General features: G+C 52.0%; 5 protein-coding genes across 5 annotated transcripts; 2 read left to right on the top strand and 3 right to left on the bottom strand.

Moving 5' to 3' along the window:
* Positions 1–752: 752 nt before the first annotated feature.
* hdaA (histone deacetylase hdaA) lies at positions 753–3,861 on the bottom strand (the record flags this gene model as incomplete). Its single annotated transcript, XM_025608121.1, has 15 exons — positions 753–1,022; positions 1,079–1,185; positions 1,235–1,314; positions 1,368–1,453; positions 1,510–1,602; positions 1,648–1,711; positions 1,761–1,808; positions 1,856–1,967; positions 2,011–2,221; positions 2,272–2,399; positions 2,451–2,563; positions 2,614–2,752; positions 2,809–2,822; positions 2,872–3,160; positions 3,213–3,861. 15 exons carry the CDS (start codon positions 3,859–3,861, stop codon positions 753–755), a joined length of 2,403 nt encoding a protein of 800 aa, XP_025467824.1.
* An 859-nt stretch (positions 3,862–4,720) lies between these two features.
* gpdA (glyceraldehyde 3-phosphate dehydrogenase GpdA) lies at positions 4,721–6,360 on the bottom strand (the record flags this gene model as incomplete). Its single annotated transcript, XM_025616233.1, has 7 exons — positions 4,721–4,971; positions 5,030–5,200; positions 5,258–5,942; positions 6,012–6,075; positions 6,180–6,193; positions 6,251–6,286; positions 6,349–6,360. 7 exons carry the CDS (start codon positions 6,358–6,360, stop codon positions 4,943–4,945), a joined length of 1,011 nt encoding a protein of 336 aa, XP_025467825.1. The 3' UTR covers positions 4,721–4,942.
* A 134-nt stretch (positions 6,361–6,494) lies between these two features.
* On the top strand, positions 6,495–7,205 carry BO94DRAFT_61845 (uncharacterized protein). The gene has a single exon (XM_025616847.1). It carries the CDS (start codon positions 6,667–6,669, stop codon positions 7,093–7,095), a length of 429 nt encoding a protein of 142 aa, XP_025467826.1. The 5' UTR covers positions 6,495–6,666; the 3' UTR covers positions 7,096–7,205.
* Positions 7,206–8,452: 1,247 nt separating this feature from the next.
* Positions 8,453–9,180, bottom strand: BO94DRAFT_556487 (PHO88 family protein; the record flags this gene model as incomplete). The annotated part of the gene is made up of 3 exons (XM_025613870.1): positions 8,453–8,838; positions 8,892–9,052; positions 9,164–9,180. The coding sequence occupies 3 exons, from the start codon at positions 9,178–9,180 to the stop codon at positions 8,453–8,455; spliced, it is 564 nt and encodes a 187-aa protein (XP_025467827.1).
* Positions 9,181–9,824: 644 nt separating this feature from the next.
* Positions 9,825–11,159, top strand: htz1 (histone H2AZ). The gene is made up of 3 exons (XM_025617266.1): positions 9,825–10,269; positions 10,620–10,689; positions 10,763–11,159. Exons 1-3 carry the CDS (start codon positions 10,171–10,173, stop codon positions 11,008–11,010), a joined length of 417 nt encoding a protein of 138 aa, XP_025467828.1. The 5' UTR covers positions 9,825–10,170; the 3' UTR covers positions 11,011–11,159.
* The last annotated feature ends 1,081 nt before the right edge of the window (positions 11,160–12,240 follow it).

Below are 12,240 nucleotides of genomic sequence, written 5' to 3' on the forward strand. Positions count from 1 at the left end.
CATCCACTATCCATCAACCCATCTCCCATAAGGCGTCCAACCCATCCACGGCCCAACCGAAAAGCAACCAAATAGTCTATCCATCTAACTTCCCTACCCCGCGGGACATGCATATGTGAGACATTCGAGCAACCGGGGCCGTCATACCATGGGTTACGTTTCAACGTCATTCGTTGATGCTTGCATGGGGGTGAGGGGTCCAATCACGGGATCTCGTACTCTGTATGTATGTATGTATGTCTCAGGTTTGGGTGCGGGTCGCTCGTATCGGGTACCGGGTACTAATTTATGTACTATGGGGGAGGAGTAATAATAGTAGTACATGGGGTATATGGGTATGGATGTAGAACTAGTAGCTATTGATAGTATGTGTGTGTGAGATTGGGATTGGGGATGTTTGGGGTTTGGATGGGTAAGTGGGGGAGGGGGGTTTGTCAGGTGGGGTTTCGGGACTTCACGATGGGAGGCCTTAGGTTCTAATTAGTGGATTAAGTTGCGGTCGGTTGGGGAATTATACTTGTGGTTGGGTTTGTGGTTAGTGCTGAGAATAGATTAATGGTTGTAGTACTCGGCTTCTTCGGAAGGGGATGGATTGAGTGTAAGAGGATATGTCTTCTCTTGTTATAGTATGCGCTCAAAGTAATGTACTATCCATCTCTACTGGCTATAATGGCAAATCATCTGAGACAGAACGACCTACTGCTGATGCATACATGCAACACAATAATTTGCAACACCAATGCGACATGCACTTAACTTGGCACAGAACGGGGTTCCCCTTGGTTCTCCTTCGTTGGGGACCGACTCTTGGGTTTGGATTTTTTTTCTTCTTCGGTCTCACTGTCGTGTACGTCGGCTCGCTCGGAGATCCATTGGTATACTTCGTCCCTGTGGTGCACGAGCATCTCACTTAGGCTTGCCTTGGGTGATTGAACGAGTTGACCGTAGCGCTTGGATGGTTTGCGCCGCGTCTCGACGCTGTTCCAGACACCATGCGTGTGTGAGACAAATACGAGGGAGTTCTGATGGAGTATGAGTGCTATTGAAATGCAAATCAGGAAGGAAAAACAAAGCTTACATCTTTGTACCACCGCGACAGCCAGACCTGGGTATGGGAGGCGATGGCACGAACCGGATTCTCAGCCACGAATGAAACCACGCTGTTGACCCGTTTGTACAGTGTCTCTGTCTCACAAATCAGCTGTTGTCTCGAAATCAGAGACATATCACCTACCGCGGTTAATCAGTAGATTGGCTACCCCGTAGAAAGCATTTCCAACGCCTATGAAGAAGATCTCGGTGGCCTCGCTGGGTCTGGGATTGTCAGAGCCGGGCCGCAGGTTAACCACGGTTGTTGTCTCACTCACTCGATATAGTTGTCCCACAGGTATCCGGCTAGTTCCTCGGTAGCAGTGGGTCGATTCTCGTCTTCCTCCTCGTATTTACCAGATGACTTGCAGGGTCAGCGCTAACTCAGGGACCAAGGCAAATCATAAAGAGGGGGCTCACAGGATCGATCGTCACATGCTTGGGGATATTGACATCAATCACCGCATACCCCTTTCCGAGAGCCCATGCAATGTAGTTCTTCATATGATCAGCCTAACACTGTCAGCGTATGTGCAAGACAACGGGACAGCCACGTACCAGCCAGCAGTTGTGGGCCTCCAGCTTGTTGGTGACAGGATGGGGAAGGCCCATGATCTCGGGCCTGCTCACGGTTAATCATAAGGTCAATCGCATCCCACAAAAACACTTACGGATCATGGAAAATCACCAGAAGAGGCACTGGTTGATGATAGTTGGGGCTGCACGGAATATTAGCATATGTAACGCTCACCATGGCTTGACCTACCTTGCTAAGACTTGATTCTCGAATGACTTGGAGATGGCAGTCCGATAAATGAAGAGAGATGTGAGCTTGAGGTTATCGTAAAGTTGCTTCGCCTGGTAAGAACGTATGACATCTGCAGGCGTTAGTGTGGCTCTGCGAGAGGAGGGACATCTTACCGTGAAGCCTATCGGTGAAGAACCCATCCTGGGAAGGCCCCTTCGGATACATGCAGTGCCAAAAACGCGACTGGATCATCATCACGCGGCGTACGGTTGTAGTTGCAAGTGTAGAGGGAGAAGTAGTATGGAGTCGATCTGGCGGGTCTCCCATCAGAGTCTTCGTGACTGCAAGCGCTGACTTCGAGATTGACCTGAAATTATAGCCACCCTACCACACCCATTAGCCTACCATCATTGCCAAACCCTGTGTGCGCATACCTCAAGACAGACGGCGACTTTGCCATTAGCAAGCGTCATGAGCATGTGTGTCATGTGAGCGTAGCATGAAGGTGTAACGAAACACCCTCCAAGCTCATCGCCCGCAGCTGCGTCGAACCCAGAGGCGACTGGCTCATGTTAGTAATAAGGCACATCTTATAGCTAAAGGGTTTGCGCACTGATAACAAGATCCGGGTCAAATTCATGCGCAATCGGCATGACAACCTGCTGGAAAGCATACATGTAATCGCCATCGCCCATGCCCTGGCTTGGCCAAGGTATGTTCACATTTCTCCAGATATGTTAGCAAGCTCCGACCAGACAGATAGTTGCATCACATACCTCCCAACGCCGGCGCCTTCACCACAATGGTCCCAGTCGCCTTCTTCGCCCCCGGGATAGAACTTCCCGTCCGAATACACGTGGAGTGAGATGTATAGTACGTTGGGGTCTTCATAGAAGGCTTTTTGGATACCATTTCCTAGGAAGAGTGCGTTAGACACTTCAATTCCGTGCTCATAAAGGATTGCTGATTACCATGATGAACATCCCTTGGTCGGTCAGTATCTCCGTGGGCTGAGGGCAAGGGGCAAAGCATACCAGTCAAGGATCAAAATTTTTCTGCAGCGGTGTCCTAGTTGGTCTTGACAGACGCGCGCCGCCACAGAGACATTATTGAACAGACAGAAGCCCATGGTCTTGTCGTGTTCGGCATGATGTCCAGGAGGCCGGATGACTGCGATGGCATTCTTCACTTTCCGGGTTGCGACAGCCAAGCATGTCTCAATCGCTCCACCAACTGATAGGATCGAAGATGCAAATGTCAATTTATTGAAGTATATCGAATCACGCGTGTGTTCCAATGCAATTAACTCATCATCGGACATGTCTGTTGGCCGTTAGAATGTTCAGGGCCCCGAGGACGATGGAAAAGGCTCTACCTTTGGTGCTTTCTACGAATGCAAAATGGTCAGGCGTGTGAACAAGCGAGATTTCTTCTTCAGTAGCATTGCGGGCATTGATGCGCCTCAACGGTCGTGCGACAAGGGGTCGACACGACTCCGGGTCATCAACAAGTCCTGCTCGACAAAGTTCTTTGTAGATGTAGTAGATCCGCCTAGGATCCTCTGGATGAACATCTGCTGTCGGTCGCACTTCACAGTGATAGCGCATCTGAACATCATAGCATAATCCGGAAGGAAGTGAGGCCAGAGGAAGCCCAGTGCGGGCAACTGCTTCCGCATCAGTCCAATCGGAGTTGTCCTCGACAAGGCTATCTAGCTTATCGTAATCTTCGGTGGTGGCATCACCGGAGTCGACTGATTTGGGCAGGCTCTTCGGAGGTGATATCCCTTGATTGCCTGCCCCTGCTGTCGTCTCTGATTGCGAGTCTCCCGAGTGTAGAGAGAGCGGCAGCTTCATACTCTGACCCAGAAGCGGCGGTGCAATAGATGGATCTGAAGTACCATTGAGCTGGCCGTTGCCTTGGATACCAGAGCCATTGCTTGCCCATCGATGTGAAGCAACCGAGGGGGGATTGTGAGAGCCCGCCTCTCCCATGACGGTATCTTCGTCGTCGTCCATTGCCATTGAGAATGACTGAGAAAATGCGCTTATTTCTCCCTGATCCAGTAGGCTAGGAGTGCGCACATGTCTTGGTTAAATCCACAGTTGAAAGCAGGATGGCTGTTCAACAGACTATAGAGTCCGCAACGGAAACAGATGGGAGAACCACAAATGCAACTGATCCAGGGGACAGGCGACAGATAGTTGAAAGACAAGTGAGAGATAGGTAAGAGAATGGAGGGATGGCGTGAGAGTGGACGTCTTTGGGACCAACTGTCGAGAAGGACCGAGGGAAGTGGACTGAGGGTTGCGAGAGCACAACAACAAGGGAACTAGATAGTTACTAGGTCCGAAGCTCAGAGGCCCTCAACCGCGACGACCAATGTAAGGAGGACCAGGCCAGATTAGGAGAATGTGAGAGCGTGGCAGAACACGACTGAGACGACTTCTAGAAGACTACGGGTGGCTGTTGATACGGCAGTCACCGCAACGCGCACACCAGCAGAGGCGATCTGGTCCAGGAGTTTGGGATCAATGTAGCTCTAAAATCCGTGGTCTAGCTGCCCTCCACGTGACTTGATGGCCGCGGACCCCCCACGGTCCACTCGAATGGCCAGGCAAGGGCGGAGGTCCGGTCGAGAGGGTTGGGTTTCAATCCCCGGGCTGTAGATAGCTGGCTTTTCCTCCGGACCGGAACGTGGCATGGGCGAGAGACCAATATTATGGTCCCTCCTGTGCTTCCTGGATTCCGAGAATTTCCCGCGGTTTGCCGAAGTCGATTAGAACGCCTTTCATTCACTGGCGGCAGGGCTTAGTCACCGCCGCAGCATTCCACCCCGGGCCAGGTTCCCGAGATGCCCCTGCTCGACTGCTCCATCTACCTACACTGCTATGGGCATACATGGTACGATAGCGTCCAGTCGTAGGCATGGGAAGGATATGAACATTGTATCATTTCATTAAATTGTACGTCATCATAAGCTTTTACGCTAGGAGTTAAGGTGCTCTCACGCGTTCCATCACGGTGTTTCCATGAGAGTCGCCTGCGCTAGGCCATCCGTCTCACTCAAAGCACACTTCTGAATTCAGTTCGCCGTCCTGATTCCTACTGGCCATCAACGCCGGAGATGTAGGCTAGAAGCGATGTTAGCAAACCGGCACAAATGTTCCCGGGTGGTAGACAGGTTCTTACCAATGAGGTCAACGACACGGCGGGAGTAGCCCCACTCGTTGTCGTACCAGGAGACGAGCTTGACGAAGTTGGGGTTGAGGGCGATACCGGCCTTGGCATCGAAGATGGAGGAGTGGTGGTCACCGTTCAAGTCAGAGGAGACGATGTCATCCTCGGTGTAGCCGAGAACGCCTGCGAATCAATCAATTAGCCTCGATGCAACACCAGCGTGGAATCTACCAAACTTACCCTTGAGCTCGCCCTCGGAAGCGGCCTTGATGGTCTGCTTGATCTCGTCGTAGGTAGCAGCCTTCTCCAGACGGCAGGTCAAGTCGACAACGGAGACGTTGGAGGTAGGCACACGCATGGCCATACCGGTGAGCTTGCCGTTGAGGGCGGGGATGACCTTGCCGACAGCCTTGGCAGCACCAGTGGAGCTGGGGATGATGTTCTGGGCAGCAGTACGGCCACCGCGCCAGTCCTTGCTGGAGGGAGCATCGACGACCTTCTGGGTGGCGGTGTAGGAGTGGACGGTGGTCATGAGACCCTCAACGATGCCGAACTTGTCGTTTATGACCTTGGCAAGGGGAGCAAGGCAGTTGGTGGTGCAAGAGGCGTTGGAGAGGACGTTGACGTCGGGGGTGTAGGAGGTGTTGTTGACACCCATGACGAACATGGGGGCATCAGCGGAAGGAGCAGAGATGATGACCTTCTTGGCACCACCCTTCAAGTGGGCGGAGGCCTTCTCGGTGGTGGTGAAAACACCAGTGGACTCGACAACGTAGTCGGCGCCGGAGGATCCCCAGGGGATGGCAGCGGGGTCACGCTCAGCGAAGAAGCGGATCTTCTTGCCGTTGACAATCAGACCCTCCTCGTAGGTCTCGATGGTACCCTTGAACTGGCCGTGGGTGCTGTCGTACTTCAGCATGTAGGCCTAATGATTGAACTCCGTTAGCCACCTGCTTGTTGGTCAGGAGTATACCAGCCGAAGGACAAAACATACAGCATAGTGGGTCTCAATGAAGGGGTCGTTGACAGCGACAACCTCAACACCGCCGTGCTCGATGCTGTACAACCAACCCATGTCAGTCAAGGCTCTTTCTGAAGGAGAGCTAGCTCCAAATTTGCTGAATCTAGACCCATTGGATGGATGGTAAAGGACAGTACTCACGCGTTACGGAAGACCTGTGCCATCGGTTAGTTTCTTCCATCAGGGGTAGCAAGCAGAGAAGAGCAACTTACGATACGTCCGATACGACCGAAGCCGTTGATACCGACCTATACGGCGATAATGTGAGTCAGGGATCAATGGGCGAGCTGGACCGTTGCCGGTCGCGTACCTTAGGAGCCATTGTTTAGATGTGTCTGTTGGTGGCGGGGTAGTTGATTAGTTCAGATTCGTCCGTCGGTGATGAGAGAGTAGCTTCAGAGAAGAGGATGTAGATGGAGGAAAGGATGGAAAGATAGACAGAGGGATAGACTTACTTGAGAGATGGATTGGATGGGAAAAGGAGATGAAAGCTGGATGATGAGGAAGGGAGAAGAGAAGAGAAGAAGAGGTTTGGTCGGCGGGGGAGGGGAAGTAGAAAAAGGGTAGCGACCAGTGACTGACGCAACGACCAGGTTACCAGGCCAGCTGGGTCCCTCCTCCGCTCCTGATGCCGCGCCCAGTCGAATCCGCACACCGGGGAGACGGACGGGGCAAAAGCTACAGTGAGCTCTGCCACCGTGCCACGGCGTGGGAAATGGGTCAATTGTCAGCTTGGGTACCCGGCTTGCGCCGCTCCCCAGTTCCCCAGCAGCCTTTCCGGTTTCATACACCGGGCAAAGCAGGAGAGTCACGATATTTGGATCTCCTGCTTCCCCCTCGGCAGCTGCCGTCTGGGCCAATGAACGCGCCCCATCTCCAGCACGCCGGGTACTCGCTCCTCCCATGGCGAGAATCTTTTGCCAGCGCTTCGGGATCAATTGAGTCCCTTTACCTAGGTTACGGGACTCGATCTCGGGAAGACGGGCCCATCCTCAGGGCTCTGCTACGATCCTACCCGCAGGCAGCCGTGGAGGCGAGGAACCGGACAGTAACATGATGTAATGGAGGTGTCGGCCCATCGCCTGTCTTTCTCCAAGTTTCCTTCCATGCCGCCAGTCAACAAAAAAGAGGGGCAGCCGGCCTTGCCGCTTTCGGCCCCGGGAGCTCGGCACGGACTAACATTGGCCCGGTGCCCCTCATTTTGGAGTCTCGTGGCTGGACCCCAAGGCGGTACTTTCTCCCCCCCTCTCATTATTATTATTATTGATTATTGATTTATGACTCCCCGTTGTCTGGCCCCTCTGGGTCTCTCCCGTCACCTAAAAAATTCACCGGAGGCCAGAAGGGAGATCACGCGCGCCATCACATTTTTTCCAAGCGGGATCTGTGGGATGATGGCTCCAGCAGTCCATCTCATTCGACCAGGCGCGTATCCAATGCTTCAGGCTTCAGTAGCTTGGGACCGATCCATCGGCATCAGCACCTTGGCGAACGAGGCGTGTATATTTTTAATAGCCCCATGCTTAGTATGATGCTCTGGCCTTGCCATACCCTTCACCAGACGACGAACACGGAAATGTCAGATGCGCGGTAATGGATGATGCATGTGGCTTAGAAATTCAAATTGACCGCTTGGGGCTGTTTGGGGTCCTGAAACAGCATTGCTGATCTTGTAGTATTAATATTATTACTTTGATAGCCGGAACCCCCTACAGTGACCTAGACTCTTGCATATAAACTCACAACAGAATGGAGGGCTCATTACTCAAAGAGTGGCATCCACGACTCTAGTGTAGCACCCACTAGATTGTCCTGATCTCAGTCATGTTGGAGCACTATCTTGGATGACTAGAAATTGCCGCATATTTCGGTCCAATTTTGTTTCTACTACACGGTGGTCCGATCCATCATCATACTGACATGCATGGGAGATGCTACCTGCCAATTCAAGCGAGTGGCATTAGTTAATTGCCACATTATGCTTAGAAAATGTTTCACCGGCTTCACCGGGGTCGAGTGTCAGGAGATGGTTGCCGCGAAACTAAAAGCATAAGCAGTTTCTTCGCCACTCCTTAGCCTTCCAACTACCAGGGTTTCGAGTCTCACCACTTCGGATTTTTAATAGCCATTATTTTGCCTTCCGAGTTATGCTTGCTAATAGCCAGTATAGGACACGAGGTCACCACCAACGCGATTCTATTATATTGGTAAGGAATCATAGCGAACGATATCGACAGCATGAATAGGTCATAAGTATAACATCTCCAATCTCAAAAGCTAAAAAGCCAGTGTGAGGCCAGAAAGGCGCAAATCCATCTCGGATTTGCTCTCACTCCATTGACACCGCATCTATAAATACACAGGAAGCAAGGTCTTGGCAATATTACTTGCACATCATCCGCAAATAATAACGTCTACTCTTCCTTGACACCTCCCCTCCAGTTCTTCTCCGCGCTCTCAACAGACGCCTTGTCGCTCTTGACCTGGCCCTGGTTCATGAAACTGTTGGCGGTCTTGAAGGGGCGCTGGAGATCACCAGTCGCGGGCTTTCCGAAGACGTGGATCTTGACCAAGTTCGCCTCGATGGCACCCTTGAGGGGGATGATTGACTGGATCAAAAGAGGGTTGGTGTACTTGAAGTAGAGATGCATCACGCCCATCATGCCCACGCCCATCAGCTGGCTTCTCATCAGCTGGCGCAGCTGCTGCTTGTCGTATTCCATGTTGGTGGTCGTCACCGGACGGGGCTCCTCGCCGCTTCCCATGGGAGCAGGCTCCACGTATTTCAGAGTAGTCAAGTCTGATCGCTTGATTAGTTGTGCGCAACCCAGCGGAGTGATGATAGAGGCGTACCATTCTTTTTGTTGATCTTGGACTGGGTGTAGAGGTATAGTCCCAGGATGAGCACGTTGGACAAGATGTACATGCCACGGACCAGAAGAAGGACATCGGGGTTTTCAAAGGGGACCTTCTTGGCCAGCTGCATCATCACCACGATGATGGCCAGGTTTGTGCTGCATCACAGGCGAACCATCAGCGGTGATCACTCGAGTAGTTGAATAACACAGTAGAGAGCAAGGCTGTCTGTTTCGCATGCAGGGAGGCATAACACAGGATAAACTTACACTTGAGGAGACACCATCTTGCCGGTAGAGCTGAGTGCAAGGACCCTTGGGAGATGAGGAGCAGCACACGATGGGGTGAAACTGGAGAGTGATGGGGACGGCGCGTGCAAGGACAGAAACTTCCACGAACTGCGGAACTGGAGCCCCGGGGAAGTCGGACAGCTGTCCTGATAGGTACCGGTCACGTGGGCACCCTTTTCCCCTTTCGACCTAGTTGTATCAGTGACACCAGATAACGCGATAAGCTGGGATAAGCACATGATTAACAGGATTATTACCCCTTTGAGTAGATAGCGGACGGGGTAAATGCCCATTGCAGCCTCAGGCAGGAGTACCGCCCGCAAGGCAGAAGGCACAGATCACCTGGTTGCTTAGATAATCTGGTGAGCAACTATCATGCTCTGCACACTCTCCTGCCAACCTCTGCTGTGTCGTTGCGAACAGTGCAAAAGCCTCCACATTACATTATGGAGAACCCTTTCAACCCCTTTCTAAGGGAAAGACCCTTGGGGGTTAGACTTTTGGATCAGTGACACCTGTTTCCAAAACGTGCTGTCTCTGGGGTCTGGGGAATCAACTACTGAATGACTGACCCTACACCCAACGATGGTGTAGACGCTCAGTGCCAACCCTCATGGGCCGGATCAAGCTGGACTGCAGTTTGAGCTTTGACAGGCTCTCTGGGGCCCGGGCAGGGCATAACGATGCGTTGCTTGTCTCTCGCTGGCTTTGCAACCGCGACCGACCACGACGTCGCCGGCGATGACATCTCGGTGGTTGGAAGCTGAGCAGCCTTCCCGAACGGGACTAGCGCCGCTCCACGGTCGACGCCCGTCTTTAGCGACCAGGATGGCTCTGACATTTCTGACTCCTTCATCCATCAACAACGCGCGTGCCTGTGCTATATCGGATCGCCTCACCATCCACAATCGCGCCCTACCCCTCCTAACCCTCGATTGACGCGACAATCTAGCCCCTGCGGCCCCAAATCTCGACACTTGTACAAAATGCCAGGTGGAAAGGGAAAGTCTATCGGTGGAAAGGCCGGCTCCAAGGACTCTGCGGGGAAGAGCCAGAAGTCCCACAGCGCAAAGGCTGGTCTGCAGGTCCGTATTCGTCTTTTACTCCTTCTAGCGATGATATACCGTGGAACCCATCCAATGATGTGTAGCGGCGACATACCGATGGAGCTGTCTTGACTTGGGATTTTTCTCTTTACCCCTCACGTTCGCCTTCACGTTTTGCACGAGCACGCGTTTCCCTTTTATATCGAGAGAAATCACTCATAGCAACGTATGGGCGGCGGTGCATCATGGTTCACGCGATTCAGACGGGGGTTGACGGTCTCCAACCCTTCCAAGTCCAATCCTCTTTCCGAAGCTTCACCTTTATCTATGCTTGTCAACTCTGCCTACCATCATAAGTATCGGCTACTGACATTTTACTCCAATAACAGTTCCCCTGCGGTCGTGTTAAGCGCTTTTTGAAGAACAACACGCAGAACAAGATGCGCGTCGGCGCTAAAGGTACGACACTCCCGTCGCAGCTACAGCCACTGCACTTTTGTCTTCTCAACCCATGCTGACAAATCACTCGCAGCCGCCGTCTATGTCACCGCTGTTCTCGAGTATTTGACCGCCGAAGTGCTCGAACTGGCTGGAAATGCCGCCAAGGATCTTAAAGTCAAGCGTATCACCCCGCGCCACCTGCAGCTCGCCATCCGTGGAGACGAAGAATTGGATACCCTGATCCGCGCCACTATCGCCTTCGGAGGTGTCCTGCCGCGCATCAACCGCGCGCTCCTGCTGAAGGTCGAGCAGAAGAAGAAGAACAAGACTGAGGCTTAGATGATGGTGGATACCCGACGAACTATGGCGTTTGGTGATTGATGATTGAATGGGGAAAAGCAAGGAACATGACTTAACCGTGAACTTGATCCCACTCCATCCTTGCGAACCGGAAAATTAAGGAGATAGGGAACCAGGACACATTTCACACCAACAAGATCGCACCCTTCACGACGCTGGAAAGCTCGAAATGTTTCTCTAAGTTTTGCTTCCTCATCCTTTACTTTATTTATTTCCCCGATAGCTGGATGTCTTTTGTATCTCCGTTTTTCTGTCGGATTCTCCACGGGCGCTGTAATGGGAATAAGGGGATTTTTCGGTAGTGGGAAAGTTATTCTTTTTTTCTTTGTCTTTTTTATTTTCCCTTTTACCCCTTTTACTATGTACGCTGTTTTATTCCTTTGGTTTCTCTCTAATATCGACGGTGTCAGTCTGTGTCTCTTTTATCTTTTACTATGTCCATTCATCTGATCCTTGTGATTTCTGACTGGATGGCTTTATAGGAGTCGTATGGGTTAGTAGACTTTACCTCAACTGTATCAATCGACTCAAAATCGTAGGATATTCAAGAATCATCGTGTTTAATCTTCAAGGGCATAGATAGTACTGCAATCTAAGAAAATGGAAACGCGGGAAGGAACAATGACGTCTAGTATGTATATATTTATACTACAGTCTAAGTCCCGAAGCGACCATAGGTTTGTAAACAAACAAAGTAACTGATCAAGCTGTGAGGCACCGAACATACAAATACAAAAATACAATTAAGGGCGATCTCGAAGACAAGCCAGGCAAAGGCAAGGGCAACGGATGCAGGGCCAGGCCACGGCGAAGCCACTGCAAGCCCAACACATGCCCAATGGTCCAGCATAAACTCCGAGGGAGAGCGCGCCATCGGAAGGGGAGATCACGAGACGTCATGTCGGTCATATTGCAGTGTCATTGGGCCAGTTGCCCTGGCATCCATCCCTAGGTAGGAGAGGAACACACCAAGTCCAAGGAACTGCAGCTGCAAGAATGCAAATATCCGCCCGTCGGGTTCGCCACCATCTCTCCCTTGCCCACGCCATGCAAGTCACCCCATTGGATTACACCTGCAGGCCAGGGAGAATAAATCTCCAGAGAACGAGACCGGTCCCCGGCAACAGCCGCACTGCAGGTGTGGTATGCCGACAACGTTCAGTCAATTCCTCCACGCCGCCATCGCGCGGGTTCCAGGGAAAGGAAAAT

The sequence above is a fragment of the Aspergillus sclerotioniger genome, assembly GCF_003184525.1.
Source record: "Aspergillus sclerotioniger CBS 115572 chromosome Unknown BO94scaffold_13, whole genome shotgun sequence".
In the NCBI taxonomy this organism is placed as follows: Eukaryota; Fungi; Ascomycota; class Eurotiomycetes; order Eurotiales; family Aspergillaceae; genus Aspergillus; species Aspergillus sclerotioniger.

What these genes read in the sequence shown, in the direction of transcription:
- BO94DRAFT_61845 (XM_025616847.1), top strand. Translation starts at nt 6,667, where the DNA reads ATGCCGCGCCCAGTCGAATCCGCACACCGGGGAGACGGACGGGGCAAA.
- htz1 (XM_025617266.1), top strand. Translation starts at nt 10,171, where the DNA reads ATGCCAGGTGGAAAGGGAAAGTCTATCGGTGGAAAGGCCGGCTCCAAG. An exon ending in GCGCAAAGGCTGGTCTGCAG is followed by an intron (nt 10,270 to 10,619) that starts GTCCGTATTCGT and finishes CTCCAATAACAG; the next exon opens with TTCCCCTGCGGTCGTGTTAA. An exon ending in GATGCGCGTCGGCGCTAAAG is followed by an intron (nt 10,690 to 10,762) that starts GTACGACACTCC and finishes AATCACTCGCAG; the next exon opens with CCGCCGTCTATGTCACCGCT.